The sequence below is a fragment of the Myotis lucifugus genome, unplaced genomic scaffold (genome assembly GCF_000147115.1).
Source record: "Myotis lucifugus unplaced genomic scaffold, Myoluc2.0 scaffold_198, whole genome shotgun sequence".
In the NCBI taxonomy this organism is placed as follows: Eukaryota; Metazoa; Chordata; class Mammalia; order Chiroptera; family Vespertilionidae; genus Myotis; species Myotis lucifugus.
Window position 1 is genome coordinate 1,582,465 of NW_005871246.1, and position 23,105 is coordinate 1,605,569.

General features: G+C 58.3%; 1 protein-coding gene across 1 annotated transcript in view; it reads left to right on the forward strand.

The window, feature by feature from the left end:
- Window positions 1–23,105, forward strand: part of ZFPM1 (zinc finger protein, FOG family member 1) — a 45,253-nt gene that overhangs the window by 20,986 nt on the left and 1,162 nt on the right. The window contains 8 exon segments of the mRNA XM_014463094.2: window positions 6,118–6,251; window positions 15,888–15,990; window positions 17,746–17,955; window positions 21,109–21,342; window positions 21,595–21,690; window positions 21,783–21,929; window positions 22,127–22,571; window positions 22,573–22,800. Coding sequence (XP_014318580.1) covers window positions 6,118–6,251; window positions 15,888–15,990; window positions 17,746–17,955; window positions 21,109–21,342; window positions 21,595–21,690; window positions 21,783–21,929; window positions 22,127–22,571; window positions 22,573–22,800 — 1,597 coding nt within the window.

Sequence of the window (23,105 nt, forward strand, 5' to 3'; positions counted from 1 at the left end):
TTCTTTCTGTCCTTCTAGGGCTTCAACTACCATCCAGCTCATGGCTTTCCCGGCCAGGAGGGTTGAATTGAGGACAGAAAAGGGGCTGGATTTTAGAGCTGGTGACCTTGGACAAGTCACATCACCCTCAGTAAAATGGACACAGTCCCCAGTGTTCCAGATCATGGGGGGCGGGGGCACTGAGGTGTGTCTGTAGTGGGAGGTGCTGAGCAGGTGTGTGAGTGAACAGGTCTGCAGGACATATCATTGCCAGAGAGCTTGTGCCAGCCAACAGAGGAGACAGCCATAATCTGCTGTGTGACCTTAAAGAGTCTCTTGCCCTGTCTGGGTCTGGTTTCCATGTTGGTACAGGATGTGTTGGAAACACACACTCTCAGGGCCCACACAATCTCCAAGCCAGCCCCACTCTGGGCCCACACCCAGGAAAACTTTTAGAACCCCAAGGAAGGCAGGGGGCCTGCTTACCCTGGAATTTCCCCCCTCTTGCCCTCTCCCTCCCTCTCTCCCTCTTGCTCCTTTTTCTCTCTCTTTTCTATGACTTTTATCAAAGGCAAACAGCATGATCCCTGAGATAGGGCCGCTCCCCAGCAAAGCCAGGGCCAGCTGGCCCACAGGAGTCACAGGGCGAGGCCGGGTGGGAGTGATGGGGCTGATTAGATAAGTGGGTGCTGGCAGTGACCCCAAAGTGAGCACTCACATGCTGATCCCACAGCCCACCAATGCCCAATGGTTGGACTCTGTGCTCTGGAGTCCACCAGCCATTAGCATAAAGGAGGAGCCAGCCGGCAGGTGCAGGAGGCAGCAGCCCCCAAGCTCGTGGACACTCCAGCAAGCCTACAGAGCCGCCCCAAGTCATTGTTGCAAACCAGCCTGCCAAGGCCTTTGCTCAGGGAAACTGAGGCCTGGGAGGCTGGGCACAGTGGGCTCTGGAGCCAGAAGTTCCAAGTTGGAGCCCTGGATCTTCTGTCAGAAAGGAGCTCAGGCTGGTCTGGGTGGGTACCTGCTGTGCAACTCTGAGGGAGTTGCTCAGGTTCTCTGGGCCTCCTTGGCAGGATGAAGTGGGAAGAGTGGAACCTTCTCACTGGCTTGTTGTTCACGGTGTTGAGGGAGGTCACCACCGGCTCCAGGGTGGGCAGAGCTGGGGGCAAGGCTGAGAGCAGCAACTCAGCGGCAGTCCTGGGCTGGGCCTCAGGGCGCCTGGGATCCCAAGGGAGGAAAGCAGTGCTGTCTACTTACACAGCCACCAACCCAGCAGGTAAACTGAGGCTCAGCAAGGGGTGAGCAGAGGCAGGCCCTGGCCCCAGCCTGTTGATTCCAGCCCCCAAGTCTCTCACTCAGCCACTCCCTCCACCAGGCTCCCAAGAGTGGGTCCTGACCTAGCCTGGGTGGCAACACTCAGCCCTGCTCCCTTCACTATCCCCTTGGGATGCCATTGGAGGGTTTTGAGACCTAAATAGACGTGTAAATCATATAAATATGCAAAAACTGAATTTTCTCTTCTGGTTCCTCACAGATGCTTGGGGGTGAAATTGAATCCTGTGCTGCATGTTTGTTCTGGAAATAACATGTGTGGGGTTGTTTGCCAGAATAAATTAGTCTTTGTCCTGATGCTGTGCCTATAGTGATGGCCTGACCCCATGGGGGTGGAGGAGCCACCCAGGCAGCAGGGCCTGCCCCACCGCCCTGAGGAGGCCATCTGCAAATGGAAAAACTGAGGACAGAGCAGGAAGTCAGCCACTGGACAGGAGAGCTCAGAGCTGGCCCATTGTACCCCGACCTCCTCTCCAACAGCCTCCCTATCCTGTTTTCTCTATCCCCTGCTTCGGCCCAGAAAAGGGTATTAAGGCCTCGCCATGACCATGGCTGGTATCTAATTCAAATCCCACCTATTTACTGTGTACCTTCTTTGTCCTTGCCCCACGTGCCCACCTGGGGTTCTGTGACTGAGTAAGCACTAAGCCATGAGTCCAGAGACCTGGGTTCGTCCCCCCCTTTAGCCTGAGCTCTCAGTGTGGCTTGGGTGCTCCTGGGCCTCCCTGGGCCCTGGGTTTCCTATCAGTGTGGTTGAAAACTGGCCATCTGCACGGCTACCACTGTCTGGGTCCTCCAGCTCTTACCGAGGCTGTTTAAAAATAACTGCATCTTCCTGCCTGTCACTCTCCCTGTCAGCTGTCACCCCTAGCTCCGCATCCCCACCCCTGAGCCCCTCGCCCTTGCTAATTTCTGCTTCCACTCATTCTCAGCCTTGAACTGAGCCCTCATGAGATACCCAGTCTGCCAGGAGTAAGTGGTCCCACCCACCCCCACTTTTCTGATGCAATTTTAGTTCTGGTTGGGAAGGGGTCTCTGCTAGGTGCTAACTGGGCTTTGACATTTGCTTGACCCCATTTGCCATGGGAGGGTTTGGACAGGAACTGGAAGCTGGAAATAGGTTATCTGTGCAGACAGGTGTTGAACATCACTAGGGTCACCATGGACAGCTGCACAGGCTGTACGCTGCACAAGAGTCCTGGGTAAGCTGGGGCTTAAATCCAGCCATGTTCCCCTCACCAAGCCGGGCACCTGCCATGGCCCTGCATCCACCCACAGGGGGCGCCTGAAATGGCTTCCCCTGGACCAGGGAGGTGGGTTGTCATATGACCATTGCCAATCCCCAGCCCAAGTCCCTCCGTCCCCCGGCCTCTCCACCTTTCCCAGGCCTTGACCAGCCCCCAGCAAGCCCTGGCTGGTGGGTTCTGTCCCCAGGCCTGCAGAACAGCCGCCTTTATCAGGAGCCAGCCCTCTCTGGCAATGCATGATACCCAGGAGATGGAGCCGCTGCCGTGGGGAGCCGCTGTTATCTGGGAGGCTCGGCCCGCCAGCCGTGGGGCTCCGATTAGGGAGCATGGCCGTTTGCCTGTGGGTGCCTGTGTGGGCAGGTGGGGGGCAAGCCAGAGCCAAGGCTCCGGAAAGGGACCATGGGTCCCCACAGGTATGACAAGCAGGGGAAGACTGGGAGGTCTGGGGCTGCCCCACTCTTTCTGTTGCTCAGGGAGTGACCTGAGCCAGCTGCCTTCCTCCCACTCCGTGTCCCCATGTCTTGGCCCACACATGGGAAGACTGAGTTGAATTCTGATTCCTCCTCCCACGGGAAGGTGGGCACCAGCCCCAGATGGAAGGTGTTGTCTCCTCATGGGGTTCCAACAAGGCCAGGAATGACTCCTACCAACATTCTGCACACAGAAAAGAAAATATGTGAAAACAGGGAGTCATGGCCACTGTGCCTGTCCGGAGAACTAGTGCCCGGAGGAGCAAGTGGGCAACCCTGTTAAGAGGTCCAAGTGCGGGCCAACCCCTGTGTGGCTTATTGCGTATCTGGTTGTCAGGATAGGGGTAAGCCATTGCATTAGGATTCTGGGTCCCACTGCCCTAAGTGGGCAGTGCACAGACTCGGCCCATGGTTGGCTCCCTACGGACAAACGCATGGATGGGCAAATGAGTGCCCAGTGAGCTCATCTCTAGACCGCCTCTTCATTCCCCCATCTCTCCCTCACTCACCCACCCAGGCATCCTAGGTGGGTTGGCAGAAGGCTCAGACCCTTGTGGGAAGGCCACAAAGTGACAGAGCCACCCACTGCCCCCCCTCGTTGTGGGGCAGATAAAGGGGCGCCGGCCTCCTCGGCCTCGCCCTGGTCTCCTGCCACCTTATCTGCCCTGGGGAAGACAAGGACCCAGTTAGAACGTTTTAGCCAGGCCTCCTGGCATATTTACACGTTATCTCTGCCATTAGGCCGGCAGTTATCTGATAATCGGGCCCATTAAGGCCACAGCCTGCCCAATCGGGGCTCCAGGAAGTGGGGCCGCCACAGCAGCGCTTGCTCGGGGACCAGGCCAGGCCACGTGAGGCCTTCGTGGGCCCAGGCAGCCTGTATGGCACCTGAGGCCTAAGGTGGCCTGGCCTTCTGAGCAGAGGTTGTGCAGCCTAGGGAGGCGAGGCTGCCATCTGAGGGCATGGCCACCACCATCCCCTTGTCCGATGAGGACACTGAGGCAGGGACGGGGGTAAATGCAGGTGTGATTCTCCCAGGGCAGAATTGGTACAGCTGATAAATTTGTACAACCTTGGTGGCTTAAAACATCAGAAATTTATTCTCTCACAGTTCTGGAGCCAGAAATCCCAAATCCACGTGTTAACAGGGCCTCGCTCCCTCTAGAGCAGCGGTTCTCAACCTGTGGGTCGCGACCCCTTTGGGGGTCAAACGACCCTTTCACAGGGGTCGCCTAAGACCATCCTGCATATCAGATATTTACATTACGATTCATAATAGTAGCAAAATTACAGTTATGAAGTAGCAACGAAAATAATTTTATGGTTGGGGGTCACAACATGAGAACTGTATTTAAAGGGCCAGAAGGTTGAGAACCATTGCTCTAGAGGTTCCAGGGGAGGGTCCTTCTTGCTTCTCCCAGCTCCTGGGGCCCAGGCGCAGCTTCCTCCTGGCCACATCACTCCATCTCTGCCTGTCTTCACACCGTCTTTTTCCTCGAGTCTCTCTTCTGTGTCTTTTTCCTGTGTCTCTTATAAGAACACTAGAGACCTGATGCACAAAATTCGTGCAAGAGTAGGCCTTCTTTCCCCCAGCTGCCGGCACCGGCTTTACTCTGCCACCGGGGACCCAGCCTTCCCTCCAGCCACTGGCAGGCACCCGGGTCCCACCCTCGCAGCCCCGGCTTTGTCTGGAAGGACGTCCAGTCTAAGTAGCATATTATGCTTTGATTATTATAGATTCTTCATTGATTTAGGGCCCATTGGATGATCCATAATGGTCTCATCTTGAGATCCTAACTTGATTATATCTACAAAGACTCTTTTTCTAAGTAGGGCACAATCACAGGTTCCGGTGGAAATATCTCTTGGGGGCCACCATTCATTCTACCACACAGGTCATATGGAACGTGTGGCAAGCCTGGGCTGAACCTGGGAGCCTGAGTGTAGACCCTGTCCAAATCCAAGTTCCCACCCCGTGTTAATGACCATTGTAGGGCCTCACAGCTGAGGTCCATCTGTCTGTGGAAACGTAATGGAATCCTGGCTCTACAGTGGATGCCACTCCTCGAGCCATGCTATGGAGTCATGGCCAATGCCACACAAGCTGGCAGAGCCCAGAGAGGGTGGCCCTTCTCATGGCACAGGGAACCTCAGGCCCCTGGGAGCCTTATAGCCTCAGCTAGGAGACAGGCCATGAGAGAGGCCATGGCTAGCCAAGGACCTCAGCAAGAGTCAGGGTCCAGATTTTCCAGAGAATGCACGATGGTGTGGGAGCAGCACATTCTGGGGTCACCTCTCATCATCAGGGAGTAAATGGAACTGATCTCAGCACCACCCAGGTGCAGATTCTGGCTTTGCTGAGGCCCTGGCTGTGTGCCTCCGATGCCCCACCAGGCACTGTGCTAAGCATGCTAGGTGGATTAACTCATTCAATCCTCGTACCACCCAAGGAGGTAGGAAGTATTGGGGATCCCATCTTATAGATGAAGAAACCAAGACCCAGCATTTCCACAGCTGCCCTCACAAGCCAGCTGTGCAGATTCGGGGATTCAGCCCATGGGAAGGGGCTGGGAGGACAGTGCGATGGGATGGCAGTGGGTCTCATCATCATCATCCTCTGCTCTGTGCCCATCCCAGTGTAGACAGCAGGGGTGGCTTGGCTCCGTGCATGCATCCTGGGTGCATTGCCAATGCCACCCTGGGCTGCATGAGGGTCACAGATGTTCCTGATACAGTGGCTCTAGTTCCAAGGCCACACATGTCCCTGACAGAGCAGCCGTACACCCCAAGCAATGCACCTGCCGGCTCAAATCCAGCTGAAGGCACCCCTCTTTGTCCTCTCTCTGCAGCCCATTGTCTCCAGGAAAGGTCTTGCCACAGGGGCTGGCCAGGCCCCTGAAGCAGGCACCAGCCAACATCCCTGTAACTCAGGCCTAGCCCACAGGGCAGTACTCCCTCCTCTGCCCTGCAGCCCCCTAACTGCTTCTGGGGGGCTGAGGCCGCAGAGTTAGGCTGGACCGGGGCAGGCAGCAGGGCTGGGCGGTCACCATGGCTGGCGCTCCTCACACCTCTGATGTCTCTCCCCACAGACGAGCTGGAGCAGGTCCTGCAAGATGGGCAGAGGTGTGTGCGGGCTCGACGCAGCCTTGCTGAGGGCCTATCCTGGGGCCCATTCCACGGGAGCATCCAGAGCAGAGCCTCATCCCCCAGGCAGGCAGAACCGGTAAGGAGCCCCAACCACGGCTAGCCCACCCTCTGGCCATAGGGCAGCAGCCAGGGAAGCATCCCACCCAGAGCACAGGCCCCTTAAACCCCCTGAGCCGGTCCGGGAGCTCCCACCACTTCATGTGAAATACATCAGAAGATGTGGGTGTTGGGGCCAGGAGGGCTTCCTGGAGAGTTCAGAGACCAGAGCCCCCAAGGGACCTTGGGTGATGCAGGGAGGGCTTCCTGAAGGAAGGGTTTTTAAGGGGCCCTTCATGGATGAGTAGAAGGTGGTGAGGCAGAGAAGGAGAAGGGCTTTCAAGAGGAGGAAGCAACAAGGAGCCAAGTGGTAGGGCTGGACCCTGTGTGTGGCCGTGTGGCTGGGAGGAAGTCAGGGACCTCACCCCCCGCCCAGGACTTTATGGGCAGGGGCCCTCCTGGTGGTAAGCCAAGTGGTCTTCTGGGCACCTGGGGACAACTGCAGCAGGAAGCAAGAGATTCATTCTGGTTTTGTCCCTGTGGGTCCTTCTGAGGACAAGGAGAGGGCACCTGTGGTGCCTGAGTGTCACAGCACCTCTTCAGCTCTTGCTAATCTCCCTCTTTAACAGAATCCCCGCCTGGGCAGCACCCTCCCCCTAGATGAGAAAAGCACCAGGGTAGCTGGGCAGGGCAAAGGGGAAGTGATCCACAAGCGCCTACCTCAGGGCAGGGCAAAGGGGAAGTGATCCACAAGCGCCTACCTCAGGGCAGGGCAAAGGAGAAGTGATCCACAAGCGCCTACCTCAGGGCAGGGCAAAGGGGAAGTGATCCACAAGCGCCTACCTCAGGGCAGGGCAAAGGGGAAGTGATCCACAAGCGCCTACCTCAGGGCAGGGCAAAGGGGAAGTGATCCACAAGTGCCTACCTCAGGGCAGGGCAAAGGGGAAGTGATCCACAAGTGCCTACCTCAGGGCAGGGCAAAGGGGAAGTGATCCACAAGTGCCTACCTCAGGGCAGGGCAAAGGGGAAGTGATCCACAAGCGCCTACCCCAGGGCAGGGCAAAGGGGAAGTGATCCACAAGCGCCTACCTCAGGGCAGGGCAAAGGGGAAGTGATCCACAAGCGCCTACCTCAGGGCAGGGCAAAGGGGAAGTGGTCCACAAGCGCCTACCTCAGGGCAGGGCTCAGTGGGCACTAGAGCCAGCAGCCCTGCAGCAGGGACGATCCTCTCGTCCTCTGGCCCCAAGCAAGGAGGAAACGGCGGAAACTCCAGGATGGATTTCGGCTTTGTGGAAGGGGCCTGATTGGGCTCCACCGTGGGATGGGGCCTATGGTGTTTAGAGCAGTCTCTGGAGGCAATGAGCTTCCTGTCACTGGAGGCATTCAAGCAGCAGTTGACTCTTCAGAGGTTAGACTGCTGGGAGGCAGTTAATAGTTGGAAGGAGGAGGGGGTGGGCTGGGAGCTCTGTGGCTCTGGTCTCTGAACTCTCAAAGTGTAAAGAACACCTATGAGCAGCGACAGGACAAAGGCAGGGTGGCTGAGGGCGTGGGGTCTCAGCATGTTCTGAGTGGAGTCTGCACCCGTCTCCTGTGCTCTCTCCTGGGGATAATCAGCCCCTTCCAAGGTGGACAGGTGTGTGTTCCAAACTCTCTGCCCACACAGTGCTGTGTGCCCATGCTTACACACAACACCTCCTTTCCTCCCCCTCCCACCCTGTGAGGCAGGACTGCTGCCCCTGTTCTACAGGTGAGGAAACGGGTGAAGTGACTTGCCAAAGCCATCCAGATCAAACAGCAGAGGGAGAATTGGAACCAATGTCTGCCCAACCCCAGGGACCCCTGCAGGCTCCATAAGGACAGGGCTGAGGAGTCCGGAGATGCGGCCCTCCCCTCCCACCTGCAGCTCCTCTCTGGAAGTTTTGTCCTGCTGGGGCCTGGGGCACAGGTCAGCCTGGGGAGACTTGGCACGAGGCTGGAAACGCTCTCCAGGCAGAGATAATGTCCGAGGGGAGTGAGGGTGCGAGCACCGGAGAAGCCAGCAACCTTTGAGGCTCTTGCGGAGAAGCCCAGGGAGGAAGGAGCCTCGCCTGCTCTTCCCTGCAGCTTTATCTCCCGCAGAATTAAATCCCTGATTAACCCTTATCTCCCCAGGAGGCGCTATCTCTGCCTTGGCGCCGAGTGTCCAGACGCAACGTACAAGATGATTGATTTCTTAAAGATACGCGAGCCTTTCTGATACTTCATTTATTGTCTAAATATTTTTGCTAACGTTTCAGTGGGCCCCTTATCGAGCTCAGCTGATGGGTCCCAGTTCTCTCCTCCAAGCACCTCCTGCCCCAAATCATCCTATCAGCCGCCTGGCGGTATTCACTCTTTCAAGAGGGAGGAGGGGGAGGGGCGCCGAAGGGGTGTATTGGCCCTTTCCTGCTGGGGGTGCAGGCTGGAGAGGGGACAGGGTGGCCGGACTCTGGGAGTGGGAGCTTTAGGAAGGACACAGAGGGCACAGAACCTGGCGGGGGATTAAGCGTTGGTTCTGGCACCAACCTGCTGTGTTAACTCAGGCAGGTCCTTCCCTGATCCAGCAGCAGTTTCCACTGTTGAAAACGAGGGCTTGGAGGCCCAGCCAGCTCTAAAATTTGCAGTCAGTACAAGAGAAATGTTCAGGATGGATGGTGGATGGATGGGTGGATGAGTGGATGGTGGATGGGTAGATAAATGCATGACAGATAGATGGATGGGTGGATAAATGAATGAATGGGCAAATGAATGAACAAACTTTCACCCCCAGCTTGGTCCACACTTGCTTGACCCATCTGTGTCCAGGGCTCACCCACTTTAGCCATAAGACCATCACAACATCAGTGAGACCTGGGAGGGACCCCATGGCAGCCAAGCAGGGCAACAGGTTCACTGGGGAAAGACCCTGCCTGAGAGGTTGAAGTGGGACCCCCTGGGCCCTGACCTACCATGTGGCCCCAGGTGTCTTTGCCCCGAATCAGTGTAGAGGGTGGGCCTCCTTGGTCCTTCACCTGGAGGTGGAGGTGGAGGTGGGGCTGGGGCCCTTGGCTCTGAGCAGCTTTCCATGCAGGAAGCCTCGAAGGCTGGCACAGGGGTCACTGCCATGGCAGAGCCAAACCTCACGACAGGGCAAGCTCTGACCAGAAGCCTCGGGGAAGGGGGGGCGCTGAGGCAGGGTGCCTGGGTACACTCCTGGTGATGCCCCTCGCTCCCTCTTGGGTTCCCATTTACATTTGTTTGTAATAGGGAAGAATGCCCCCTGCCCATCACTGCACTGCTTTCCCCTGACGTCTGGTTCACCCAACCTGGGTGTGGGGTGCTGTGAGTTCTTTACCCAGGAGGGAAGGCACTGCAAGCTGCCCTGCATCCTGCTTAGTGCACCTGCTGAAATGTTTCCCAGCATTCCACGTCAGGGCGGCTTCTTCCCCACGCGCCAGGTGCTGCTGGCTGCAGCTGTCCAGCCTCCATGTTCCCACCTGGACATGTTGTGACACACCCTGACAGCAGGCGGTTCCGACCCACTAAGATCTGGGCACAGCAAGGCAGCACCGGAGCTGGCCTGCCAGCTATGCCTGCCCACGTCCCTGCCCCACCACTGCCTCCTTACTTGCCAGCCCGTGGGCCTGTCCATGCCCCCGCTGCTCCCAGGGACCTCTTCCAGCCATCGCAGCCCATTGTCCTCTGCTCAGTATACCCAGCAGCCCATGGGACCTCACAGGAAATGCCCTGTGGCTCTGCTGCTCCCTTCCCCTTCCCACATTACTGAAGGGTAGCCTGGCCCAGACCCGGGGTGCCAACAGGTCACTAGGACCATGATGGTCAGGCCCTGGACGAGAGCTTTACCCTGGCACTGTTAACTCACCTTGGCCATGAGGCAGTTCAGAGAGGACCCCAGAATGTAAGTTTCCCGTGGCTGCTGAACAAAGTGCCACAACCTGGTGTCTTAAGCAGAATTATATTCTCTCCTAGTTCTGAGGCCAGGGGGTGGCAGGGCTGGTTTCTTCTGGGTCTCGGAGGAAGGATGCATTCCAGGCCTCTCCTCAGCTTCTGGTGGCTGCTGGTGGTCCTTGGGGTTCCTTGGCTTGGAGATGTGTCAGTCCCACCTCTGCCTCTTCTTCTCTCCCTGTCATTGGATTTAAGACCCACGTGGATAATCCAGGATGATTTCACCTGGCTTTCCTTAATTTAATCACATCTGCCAAGACCCTTCCAAACAAGGTCACATTTGGGCTCTGGGTGGACATATCTTTGGGGGCCACATCCAGCCGGCTCCACAGAGCCAACAGTCAGCAGAGCGAGGGCCCAGCCAGGTTGGCCCCTGGCTCTGCATAGGACAGCCCCGAGGGGATGCTCAGGTCTGGGCTTGGCTGGAACACCGGGGTAGGGAAGAGGGCATTGTGGGGTGTCCTGGAGACAAGCTGCAGACAGGAGACCTGCTGCTGGCTTTCCTAGGTCCCTGGCACCCTTCCTCTCCATGCCTCAGCTTCCCTACCTGCAGTTATGGGAGCTGGGAAAGTGCCACAGGGTCTGGGAGGTGCTGTCGGCAAGAAGGGGCTCCAGCTACAGAGTCAACCCAGACTGGCCTGCAGGGGATCCAGGAGGAGGACTCAGCTGGTGTCAAAGACCCGGGACCCCTCCCACCACACCAGAAAGACTATTGTCCCCTCCCCTATCGTCTGCCTCCTCCAAGTCCCATTCCCACTGATGCCCACACAGTGCTCCTCCTCACCCCTCCAGGCCTCACCCCCATGTCCTGGCTACAGCTGCCCATACCCAGCTGCCCCACCAGGCCTCAGCCCTTCTCAGCCTTGTCCTGTTTCTCCAGCACTTTCCCTTCCAGCCTCCACAGCTTCTTTCTTGCTGGCCTTTCCACTCCAGCATCCTGCCAAGACATCAGGGACTGCATGTTCTGTTCATGGTGCCCCTGCACCTGGCACAAAGCATGCCCTCATTCATTCGGGACTATTTGCCGAATGAATGAATGAATGAAAAAGCTGCAGTGATTCAATGGAGATCATGCATACCTGGGTTATAATCCTATGTGCAGAAGCCACCACCACCACCACCACCCCTCCCATGGCCTTGGGCGCCATTAACCTCTGTGAGCCTTAGTCTCCTCTCCTGTGAAATGGGTTCTTTACAGGGTCTGGGGAGACAAAGGGGCCTGAGGACTGAAAGGCCATTGCCTCTGGCAAGGTGAGCTGGGGACAAGGGCGGGGCTTCTCAGGATGGGCTGAAGGACTGAGGACTGAAGTTGGGGGGGCCCCAGTCAGAGCCCACCCTGGCCTGCCCCAGTTCTGCCCTCTCAGGAACCTGCCTGTGGTAACCTGGGGGAGGGCCAGTGGCCCCGCTGACCTTCTGCAGGGCTGTCTGCTCCCTGTGCCAGGCCACCCTCCCCCAGAACAGGGCCCCCACCTCACCCTCCATGCGGCTTCATGAGAAGCACTGCGAGGTTTGGGAACAGCCTCAGATAAAGTTGTCACAGCGGATGCGGCGGAGATAGGGTTTCTGATGGTTATCGGTGGGCACAGAATCCAGACACTGACCTCTTTGTTGGGGAAACAAGGAGTGTTCTCAGATGCACCCAGAGAATTTAAAGTGGCCGCCCGTTATCCTGGGGCTGTGTGGGGCTGCCCTGGAGCCAGGAGGGAGGAACGGGGGCAACCCTGCGGGGCTGTAGGCAGGGCAGGCAGGGCTTCTCGCTGGCTCCTGACAGGGCTGAGAGCGAGCTAGACCCACACTGGGCACCCAGCCTGGGGCACCCATGGAGGAAAAGCAGCTGGTGGTACACACGACCCTGTTAGTTTTGGCTGGAGAGCCAGGGGAAGTTGTGAATAGTCCCCTCCAAGCTTGCTCCCCCTGCCCACAAGGCAAGGCAGGCTAGGAAGGAGGCCTGTCTCTGCCCAGCGCCTTCATCACCAGAGAAAAGGGCTTCTGTTCCGAGGCTGCTCGAATTGGGGAGAATATAGCAGGGAAAAAGGAAAGAAAATAAAGGGGCAGCTCCATGTTATGTCAGCCCCTCCACAGGGGGAGTGGACTGAAATTTGCCCCTCACCCGGGGCTCAGCGTGCTCCTGGGGGCAGGGAGGTGGCCTTCAGGCTGCAGCCAGCAGACATGGGGGTCCAGCTGCCTGGCACAGGGCTAGGGACTGGCTCAGGGCTGGCTGGGGGGTGGGATAAGGGCAGGCTGGGCAAGGCCATGCTACACTCTCCAAGAGCCAGGGGTCCCTGCACCCCTCGGAGCCAAGTGCCACTCAGGTGGTTGTGCCCCACCCTTTTCCAGCCTTCCCCATTTAAGTGGGGGACCAGCCCACCTTGGTGTTAAGGGCTGAGGGAATGTGGGGGTGAAAGTCAGTCATAAAGCTCTGGATCTCCTGACCCATCTCCTCCTGGGAATCAGGTGTAGGGTCTGAGACAGAGCCCCCTTTAGGCCCCTGCATTCCCTCCCTCCTCACTTGCCCTCACAGATAGGGGCTGTCACCTAGCCCAGCCAGGGCAGCCACCAAGCGCAGGTGCTCAGTACCCACTGGGACACAGAGATGGGCTGCTCTGGGCAGAAGGCACAAAGCTGGCCGGGGACATGGCGCCACTGCCGTCCGTCAGCTTAGAACGTACATGGAAAATTAGGGGTTCTGCAGCGTCAGCAAAGCTGAGCGCGGGGGTTTTTATCATGCTGCGAACACGCGCTCCTGAGAGTGATAAGCATTAAACCGACCGGGAGGCTGTCAGTCTCAGTGTGAGGGTTTAGAAATATTGGGACGAATAATTAGATTTCATATCGTTACCGCAGCACCCATCGGAGGATCAGGCAGATTAATTTTTTTTCACCCTCCTCTACTCATTAATATTCATTAGAGACTCAAGGAGACCCAGCCTCTGCCTTGCTGCTGGTTCACCCACCGCTGTGCCAGCACCCCCCATCCATTCTACTTTGCCCTAGGCCTGACCCCCTGCTGTAGCCCCAGCAGATGTCCCAGCCAGCAGGGACCCCTAGCTGGCACCCAGCTCCCACCCCTGCTCTGCAGTGTCAGAATCACCAGGTGTCAAAAGGAGGGAGCTGCTTGCCATCAGCCTGCCTGAAAGCAGGCTCGTTGGTGGAGATGCCCACCCCAAGTTGACATTTAGCAATTGCTGGCCCGGTGCCCCAGTGGACACCAGGCTCCTGGCCCCAGAGGCACAGCTCCTACTTGGTGTGTCCTATTGGCCAAAAGGAATACAAAAGCAAGGGTGTTAGTGGTAGGGGCTTGTTTGCCATGTGCTGGTCACATACCAGACAGGTACTGTTCCAAAGGAGGGCTTCACACAGATTGCTTCTTCCCAATGCCCTAGGGCCGTGGTCAGCAAACTCATTAGTCAACAGAGCCAAATATCAACAGTACAATGATTGAAATTTCTTTTGAGAGCCAAATTTTTTAAACTTAAACTATATAGGTAGGTACATTGTTATTAACTTAATTAGGGTACTGCTAAGGCTTAGGAAGAGCCACACTCAAGGGGCCAAAGAGCCGCATGTGGCTCTCGAGCCGCAGTTTGCCGACCATGGCCCTAGGGGAAACTGAGTCACAGAGTCATGAATGAGACATGCCCTGCAGGCAGGTGGCAGGGCAAGGATGGGTCCAGAGTGAGCAAGCAGACTCAGGCCACAGTTCCGATCAGGAGGGGCATCACCCATTTGCAGAGAGATGCCAAGACCCAGGGAGGGCTTCGTGGTACTGGGACAGGTGGAGCTCTCCCTGACCCACTGGCCAGCTGTTCTCTGCTCACCTGTTCCATGACCAGGGTGCTCCGACCTGGCTGGGAGTTCTTACCGGGAGTGCCCGGCACACCGGCCTGATCCCACAGGGTCCCTGAGTCTGCCACAGGGTGAGGACAAGATGCAGAGGTAGTCAAAGGGGCGATGCCCTGCCCAAGGTCACAGTGGGAAGGTCAAGTCTGGACTGGATCCCAGTGCCCAGCTCTGGAGCCCCTGTGGCCCCCACAGCCAAAGCCCAGGAGAGTGGCGTGGGCTCAGACCTGGCGTGGAGGTGTCCGGAATCCATCAGAGGACATCCCACATGACAGCATCCCCACCAACTGCCATGTGCACAAAACCACTGCCATTTAGGTGGTAGCATTTTCAGGTGACAGCAAGTGACACTGATTCTTTAAAGGTCCTGATGCTCAGACCTTTCTAAGTAAAAGGCATTTATTTGCATAAAACAAAAAGTGCCCAAATGTTGACGTGTGACATAACTTTCCATATGGGACTCAGTTGCTAAGCTTGGGGACCTCCAGGAAGAGGATCCCAGAACCGGGGTCCAGTGCTGGGGCTGAGGCCCAAGAGACAGCAGCGGTCACACCCACTTCTTTTTTTTTTTTAAATATATATTCTATTGATTGTTTAAAGAGAGGAAGGGAGAGGGAGAGTTAGAAACATCGACCAGCTGCCTCTGCACACCTCCTACTGGGGATGTGCCGCAACCAAGGTACATGCCCTTGACCGGAATCAAACCTGGGACCTTTCAGTCCGCTGGCTGACACTCTATCCACTGAGCCAAACCGGTTAGAGCTCACCCCCACTTCTTCAGGCAAAAAGGGCCACGGTTTTGCCCTGCCCACCAGCCAGCCATGGGTCTGCACCCCAACCTCATGTGTAACCAAGAGCTGGGCCACAGAGTGGGTCTGCAGGCGGCCGATCCCCGGCCAGCCGTTTCCAGGCACAGGCTGCATTGGGACAGGGGACACGTGTTTCCTCTGCTTAGCTGGGCTCCGGAAATCAGGCCACCCCCTCCGAAGCCCCGCGGACAGCAGCCTTGAGAGCCTAATCCAGAACTCTTTCCTTCCGGATACTGCAAAAGCCAGCTTGCAGACCCTGCCGGGAGGGAGAACACTGCTGGGCAAGAGGCTGGCGTGACCTGTCCCTCCCCTCCCCCCTCCTTAAGCCTCACTTTCCTCCCTGTGAGACAGGAGAAGGACACGGCCTGCTCTCCAGGCTGGCCCAAGGCTCGGTGAGCCAGGGGCTGTTCTCGGGAGCCATGTGGAGGGGGCCAGGGACTGAGCCAGGCTCAGCATGGGGACATTGTACTACTTGGGGACCTCAGTGAGTGGTTTAGCCCAGGAAGGTGTTCTTTGAGTATCTGCCATGTTCTGGCCCCAGGATGGTCTCAACAAAAGTGGGCCTACCCTGCCCTGCAATGGGTAGGGAGCCCCACTGTCTGGGAGGACACGGAAGCTCCTTTCCTGGGGGCCTGCCATCTCCTCAGGACCAATCTCTGCCTCTCCCCATCAAGGCCCTGGGGGCCCGTGTGGGAGGAGCCTATGCCTGGTGCAACCCCATGCACCCCGTGGATTTCACGAAAACCCAGCAGCCTGCTAAGATGGGGGTGGGGGTGGTAAGGAGAGAACACAGGTCTGTGTGTGAATTCCCTCTGTCACTGGCTGGCTGTGTGACCTTGGATATGTTGCTTGATCTCTCTGGACCTCAGTTTCCAAGAGAACGCAGCTCCTGAGCTCTGAAAGGTGTCACTAGCACAGCATTTGACAGGGAACAGGCCCACAGCCTGGTCCAGCCATCCTACCAGTTGGTCTCTTGGGCTTCCCCGCATGTGCCCCGTGGAGAACCCCTAGCTGGGCTCTTCCCATTCTCTGTCCTTGCTGACCCCCTCCTTTCTGCCCCCCAGAGCCCGGCCCTGACCCTGCTGCTGGAGGACGAAGCCTGCTGGCTGAGGACACTGCCCCGGGCCCTGACGGAGGCTGAGGCCAATGTGGAGATCCACAGGAAGGGTTGGTATCTGGCGCTTCCCTCTCTGCCTTCCGGAAGGTGGAGGTCCTCTCCCAGGGCCGGCTCTTAAAGGGAAACCAGCCTGCTCTGGGCCGGGCCAAGGGACTGGCCAACATACCCCTAGCACCCCGATTAATGCCCACCTAGGGTCGCACAGATGTCTGCCCTGAAATGGGGGAGCAGGGTCAGGAAGCCAGCACCGCTCTCAGGGCCTCGGGGATACCTCCAGGGCAGCGGAGGAGCCCAGGCCAGGGACCCGGCAACAGGTGCTACTAGACCTGCCTGTGCATTTTGGCCATTCCTGCCTCCCTGCACCTTCTGGAGGGAGGGTCCCTGGAGGCAGAGCCTGGGTGAGGAGGAGGGGGAACAAGATGGGGGTCCTTGCCCCCCTCACCTTCTCAATTTAGAGTCTAGGCCAGGCAGATGCAGGGGCTACCATCTCCATCACCACAGCCCTGCTGCCCTGAGTGGTCTTATTCCTGAGGAAGGTGTGGCATGGCTTCCAGTGTGTGAGGGTCAGGGTGGTGTGGACCCTGCCCCCCATTACAGATGAGGCTCAGGCCCCAGGGGAGGATGTGAAGACATCCTCGTGACTTCTACAGACAGGAGGGCTGTTTGCCATGTGACCAGCCAGGAGGGCTGTGCACCTACTGACCAAACATACCTCATTCCCCATTTTGCTAAAATGTTCTGGGGGGTGTCACCCTCACCACCACCTCCTGAGCACACAGCACATTTGGCTGAACACCCAGTGGAGGCAGAGCTCCATCCTGAGGGTGGCTTTGATTTCCAGACAGAGCCAAAGGCCATTGGAGATAAGCAACAGTCCTGTGACCAGCTCCTCGGCCCAGCCCCTACCCACCTGGGGGCTGCCAGGGCCTGGCAGGGGTACAGAACGGATGCTGGGCTCAGCATCTGGGGACCTGGGCTTTCCATCCTGCCCTGCAGTCAACCATGCACCTGGTCCCAACGCTTCACCCTCTGTACCTCAGTTTCCCCATCCACAGGGGGGAGGGAACCCTCGCCCCTCCTCCCCATCAAGGGGTACTCTAAGGTCCCAGAAAGCAGCTAGAGGAGAGAACTGGGTCTTGACAGTGAGTACTCAGCCATGAGGTTATACACCCAGCCAGGACGTGGGTCAGTTAGCACTACTTGGCCCACCCTTCTTCCTAGCCTGGTCAGCAGGGCTCTGGCCACCTGTGTCTGTCCAGGCAGGACAAGGATCCTTGCAATTAGTAGCCTTGTGCTGGACACTGGAGGTGGATTATTGGGCAGCTCGCCAGGGTCCTGTTGGATAAGGCTGCCCCCTGCAGGCCACCTTGAGAACAGTGCACCAGCAGAGTTGAATGGAGCAGGCTTGCCAGTCCAGGGCCTGGCCCAGTGGCTACCAGGCGCTCTGCCACCTGTCCTCCATGCCACCCCTCTCCTGGAAAACAGAGAAGCTCTGCTGGCACCCTCAATTTCCACTCAATGGGTTCAGCTCAGGGCAAGAAAGCCCAAGAAGGCTAGGTTAGGCCTGGGGGACCACCCAGCTGCCCCACAGATGCAGGACGACTTGTGGAAACCAACCAGCCACAGCTGTGCACCAGGCCTGGTCACTCCCTAACTATGGCCTTGGCTCCATCCCCCATCCTGGGCTTCAAAACTCTGGTCTCTAAGATGAGGTGCTCGAGAAGATAAGAGGGGAGTCTTTGCGGAGTTGCTGTGGTGGGCCTGGAGCTGCTGGTCCTCCCATCACCGTGCCCTTACCCCTGCAGATGGAGCCCTCTGGTGCAGGCTCACCAAGCCAGTGCCAGCAGGGGGACTGCTGAGCGTGCTCCTCGCAGCCGAGCCCCACAGCACCCCCAACCACCCTGTGAAGAAGGAGCCTGCAGAGCCCGAGTGCCTGGCTACCTCACACACTGACATCCAGCTCCTGCCCCAGCAGGCCGGCATGGCATCCATCCTGGCCACAGCAGTCATCAACAGTGAGTACCACCCTCGGGCCACCCAGATGCATGGGAGGACCAGCACAGTCCCCAGGCGCAGGGCTGCAGGTGGTACTGAGGAGCTCAAGATCTACAAGATCTGTGACCGCTGGATCGGAGCAGAGGAGGAAGTGTGCTGCAGGAGACATGCACGGGGAACTTGAAAGAGGGGTTCAAGGAGTGGGAGGGGCTCCAGGCTGCAGCCAGCTCATGAGAGCAACAAGGTTGGCTCATGAATAGTGATGGGGCAGCCCTGAGCAGGCTGCAGGGAGGCAGGGCAGCAGCGTGCAACTAGCTAGGGCAGAGGCAGCAGGGTCCCCAGGGCCCGGGTCATACACTGGAAAGATTTAGTAAACAAGCACAAACCTGAGCCCGTGCCTCCCTCTTTGGAGCACAGCAGGTTTCTGTTTCTCAGCCTCTGCTGGCATGTGAGCCACCCCTGGCCCTGCCCACTAAACACTGGTACTGCCCCCACTTCTCAGCACACACTAAGCCTCCAAGAGTTGTTGTGAGAGTTAAGTGGGATTCACACATTCCACAAATACTTGTTTAATATCCACACTGAACCAAGCAGTGGAGGCACCAGGATCGCCGAGGTAGGGCGCTGGCCAAGCCTGAAAGGACCAATACACCAGAGAGGTGACCTTACTTGGAGGTGGTGGCAGCAGTGGAGGGTACGTCCCAGGAAGGAAAGCAATGACGTGGTCAGACAGTAGCAGGGCTACTTTGTTGGGTGCCTGGGAAAGTGGCTCGGACATGAGAGCAGTCAGGTTTGGACCTGCATACCGGGAAAGAGCAGCTGAGTGGTCACCCACCAAGGCCCAGGTGGTCACTGTGGTTGGAGCCAGGCAGTGCGGCAAGCGCAAACTGCGCAAATCTGAGGGTGGTTCTAGGCAAGAATGGGATTTCTTCTCAGAGCAAGGAGACCGCCCTAGAGGCTTTAAACAGCAAAGGGTGTGATCCAATCTGGTTTTTAAATCACCCTGGCTGCTGGGTGGTAACTGTGGGGTTGCAAAATTCTAAGAGGAAGCTTTTTGAGCAAGTCAAAGGTCATTTGATGCAAGTGGATGCAGCTAAGGCATAGCCTGAAGGGACATTGGAGCCCACAGGGACCAGCCGGCTACAGTTGGGTGGGTGAGGAGGCGGCAGCCATCAGGCCAGGAACTTCGGTGTGGCTGGCTCGGTGGATGTTGGTCTGCACCTTTGCTGGCGGGAGAGTCAGTGAGGAGAGCTCTGCTGAGCATCCTGACCTCTAGGTGGCTGGGAAACGTGTGCTGGGGCTCAGGGCACAGTCAGAGCTCCACAAGCTCCCTGGGGAGCCCTGGGGCAGGATGAGACTCCCAGAGAGAGACAGGGCCTGTGGACACTAGAGTTGCAGGAGGGGGGCGGGGTCTGCCGAGGGAGGTGGTATCTGCTGAGTCCAATTGTTTTTGTTGTTTTTTTAATTATTGATTTTGAGAGAGAGGAAGGGGGAGAATCGATTTATTGTTCCACTTATTTATGCATTCATTGGTTGATTTTTGTATGTGCCCTGACCAGGGATTGAACCCACAACACTGGCTTATGGCTCTAACCAACAGAGCTGGCCAGGGCCCCAGTTTAATTCTTGAGACTCCACCACTCTGGGAAGTTTCTCACCTGTTAAGTGGGGATAATGGCAATACCAGCTCGAGGTGTTTGTGCAAGTGACTTGGGCTGTGCCCACCCAGGACTTGACCATTGGTCAGCCCACCTGTGGTCAGTCCTGGGTCGCTGTGGCTTGAGCTGGCCTCCAACGCTCTGACCCCTCTCTTGACTCTGAGGCCAGCAGCACAGTCCCCAGCATTGACCTTGCAAATACATTTTTAAAAAAACACTGGTGGCCTCAGGTTCCCATTTCAGGTCAAGGCCTCAGCTGATACAGAACAGAGCTGCCTTGAGCCCCCAAATAAAAGGGAACTTGAAAAGCAGAGTAAACACAGTAGGAAGGGAACAGAACCAGAAAAACTGCAAGTAGGGGGCACGAGGGTGGCCACCTCGCCCAGACAGGTACTAAATTCCTGAAGAGAAGTGGAGAAAATGGGAAACCTGGCAGCCTCCTGGGTGGAGCAGCACCTGTGCAATAGTTATGGACCCAGGACAGACATCGGAGAAGCCAGGCTGAGAAACACATCCTAACCTGCAGAAGTAGAAACCAGACGATAAGGAACCCCAGGCCCTTCATCCCTCCTAAATCAAGGTGCAGAACAAGCCCTCCCCTGACCATCTTCAGCCAAGAGGCAGCTGGCCACAGAGCAGGGGCAGACAGAACATTCCTTTAAATTCTGCTATAAAAACACACTGAGAACCAGAGAACGGGTGAAGCAGCCATCAGAGAAATCTTCACCTGCTGGAAAAACAGCCCTGCGATCCAAACTCCTATAAACTGAAAAATTAAAGGCAGCTTATTTGTCGTAAATTTGGTGGATTCAACTGTGACCATTCAGTCAGTACCTGATGTGGAACCATCCACCTGTATGGGGGGTAACACAAGGACAGAAAGGGCTCCTCTTCCTTGTAGCTCCTGGCTTCACCTCCTGCCCACCCCTTCCCCAGAAGCCACCCAGAGCCATGTTCAACTCTCATCCTGGTGCCTGAGTGCAGGGGATTCGTGCACCTGGTCCCTGTGTGCCTGGCCACTCACACACCTGTTCACATGCACACACCTGTTTCATCCTCCACAAGCACCAGGGTCCACACCATCCCTCACAGCCCCCTCACCAGCACAAATGCACCGGCACACGCTTGCCCACCTTCCTCACCTGTACATGGTCACCCCCACTGAATAACTGACACAACCACGTCCTGGACCCGTCTCACTCCTGCAGGTGTCCACTAGCATGCCCAAGCTCCTCCCATGAACACCCCATGAGGCCACAGCATCTCCTTACGGGGCTCACTGTTGGAAGGCAGCCTGGAGGGCACCCCGGGTTATAAAAGGACAGATAAGAAAGGGCAGCTGTGATGGGAGGAGGAAGTCCAGGTCACAAACCTACTGCTTAAAGCAGGAAGACGCCAGAGGCAGCCAGGGCAGAGCCCTCACGTTGCAGAGTCCACTGCCTGGCCCTGGGTTGCAGGCGGCCCCTCTTGCTTCTGGAATGTCCCCTCAGGCTTCACCCACCTCTTGCCCCACAGAAGATGTCTTCCCCTGCAAGGACTGCGGCATCTGGTACCGCAGTGAGCGGAACCTGCAAGCTCACCTCCTGTACTACTGTGCCAGCCGCCAGAGTGCCGGCTCCCCTGCCACAGCCGCCGCTGACGAGAAGCCCAAGGAGCCATACCCCAACGAGCGTGTCTGCCCCTTCCCTCAGTGCCGCAAAAGCTGCCCCAGTGCCAGCTCCCTGGAGATCCACATGCGCAGCCACAGCGGTGAGGCTCCACGCCCCCTCAGGACCCCCGCCTGCTTGCTGATAGCGTGCCCACTGCGCCCAGGCCACAGATGCGCCTGTGTGGTCCTCCCACCATACCACACAGCCTCCCACAGCTCCCAGGGCATGAGGCCCATCTGTGGCTGTCTGGATGGTCAGCTCGGGGCTGGGCCCGGGCCGGGGTCCTGGGAGGCTTGAAGAGCCCTCCACACACAGCCCATGTCACGGCCCCTCACTGGGCCCTATGTTCCAGGCGAGCGCCCCTTCGTGTGTCTCATCTGCCTGTCGGCCTTCACCACCAAGGCCAACTGCGAGCGGCACCTCAAGGTGCACACAGACACACAGAGCGGTAAGCAGGCTGGGAAGGGGGCAGGAGGCGGGTCAGGGGGTGTCTGTGGAGCCCATTGGCTCCAGGGCCCTGACACCACAGACCATCTGCAGGTGTCTGCCACAGCTGTGGCTTCATCTCCACCACAAGGGACATCCTCTACAGCCACCTGGTAACCAACCACATGGTCTGCCAGCCAGGCTCCAAGGCTGAGATCTACTCGCCAGGGGTCGGGCACCCCTCGGCCAAGCTCCCCCCAGGTGAGCCCCAGGGGCCCCCTCTGAGGGCTGGGAGGGGGCTGGTCCATGAGACACAAGAGGGTCAATTCGGTCTTGGCCCTCGACCACCTCTGCCCAGCCCAGCCCAGCTCTCCCTTCCCACCCTGCCCCTTCCTCAGGTCTGGCCCAGGCAGGTCCTGCTCCAGCCCTGAAGTGTGGCCCCTGGGGTCTCCCTGCAGACAGTCTACCCGGCTTCCAGCAGCTCACTGCCCTGCACGGCCCCCTGGCCTCCTCCGACCTGGGCCTGGGGTCCACCTCATCACCAGGACTGGACAGGAAAGCCCTGGGCGAGGCCACCAATGGAGAGGCCAGAACGGCCCCCCAGAACGGGGGCAGCAGCGAGCCCCCAGCAGCGCCCAGGAGCATCAAGGTGGAGGCGGCCGAGGAGCCCGAGGCGGAGCCAGGGCCCCCAGCCCCTTCGTCGCGGACGCCCTCACCACCCAGCTCCGCTCCCGCCCGGGTCAAGGCTGAGCTGCCCAGCCCCACGCCCGGCTCCAGCCCAGGCCCCGGTGCGCTCTTCCTGCCACAATTCCCCGCCGCGCCCCCAGCCTCGGAGATCCTGGCCAAGATGTCCGAGCTGGTGCACAGCAGGCTGCAGGTGGGGGTGGGCGCGGGGGCGCCGGGCCGGCCTACTCGCGGGGGCCCCCAAAGGCGCTACGTGCTTTGAGTGCGACATCACCTTCAACAACGTCAGCAACTTCTACGTGCACAAGCGCCTCTACTGCTCCGGCCGCCGCGCGCCCGACGAGGTGGGCCCCCGCCCGCAGGCCCCAAGGCGCCCCCCACCCCGGTGCGCGGCTCCCTGGGGCGTGTTCCCTTTGAACCCGAAACCCCAGTCGGTCGGCCGGCACAGGTGGCCGGACCCGGCGGGGGGCGCGACCACGCCCGACGCATAGACCGGCGGCTTTGGCTGCGGGGGCCTGGAAAGTGAGGGCGTCCGATCCCGGCCAGCGGGGGGATGAAGGACAACGACCCCCTGACGGACGCTTTTCTAAGGCCTGCAACATTGCTTCAGCCGCCATGAGACCTACATGGTGCACAAGCGCTACTACTGCGCCTCGCGCCACCGACCCCGCCATCGCGACGGCCCGCGCCCGGCGCGCCCCCGGGGAACCCCCTTGGGCATCCCCGCACCCGCGCTTGCCGCCCCATTGCTCT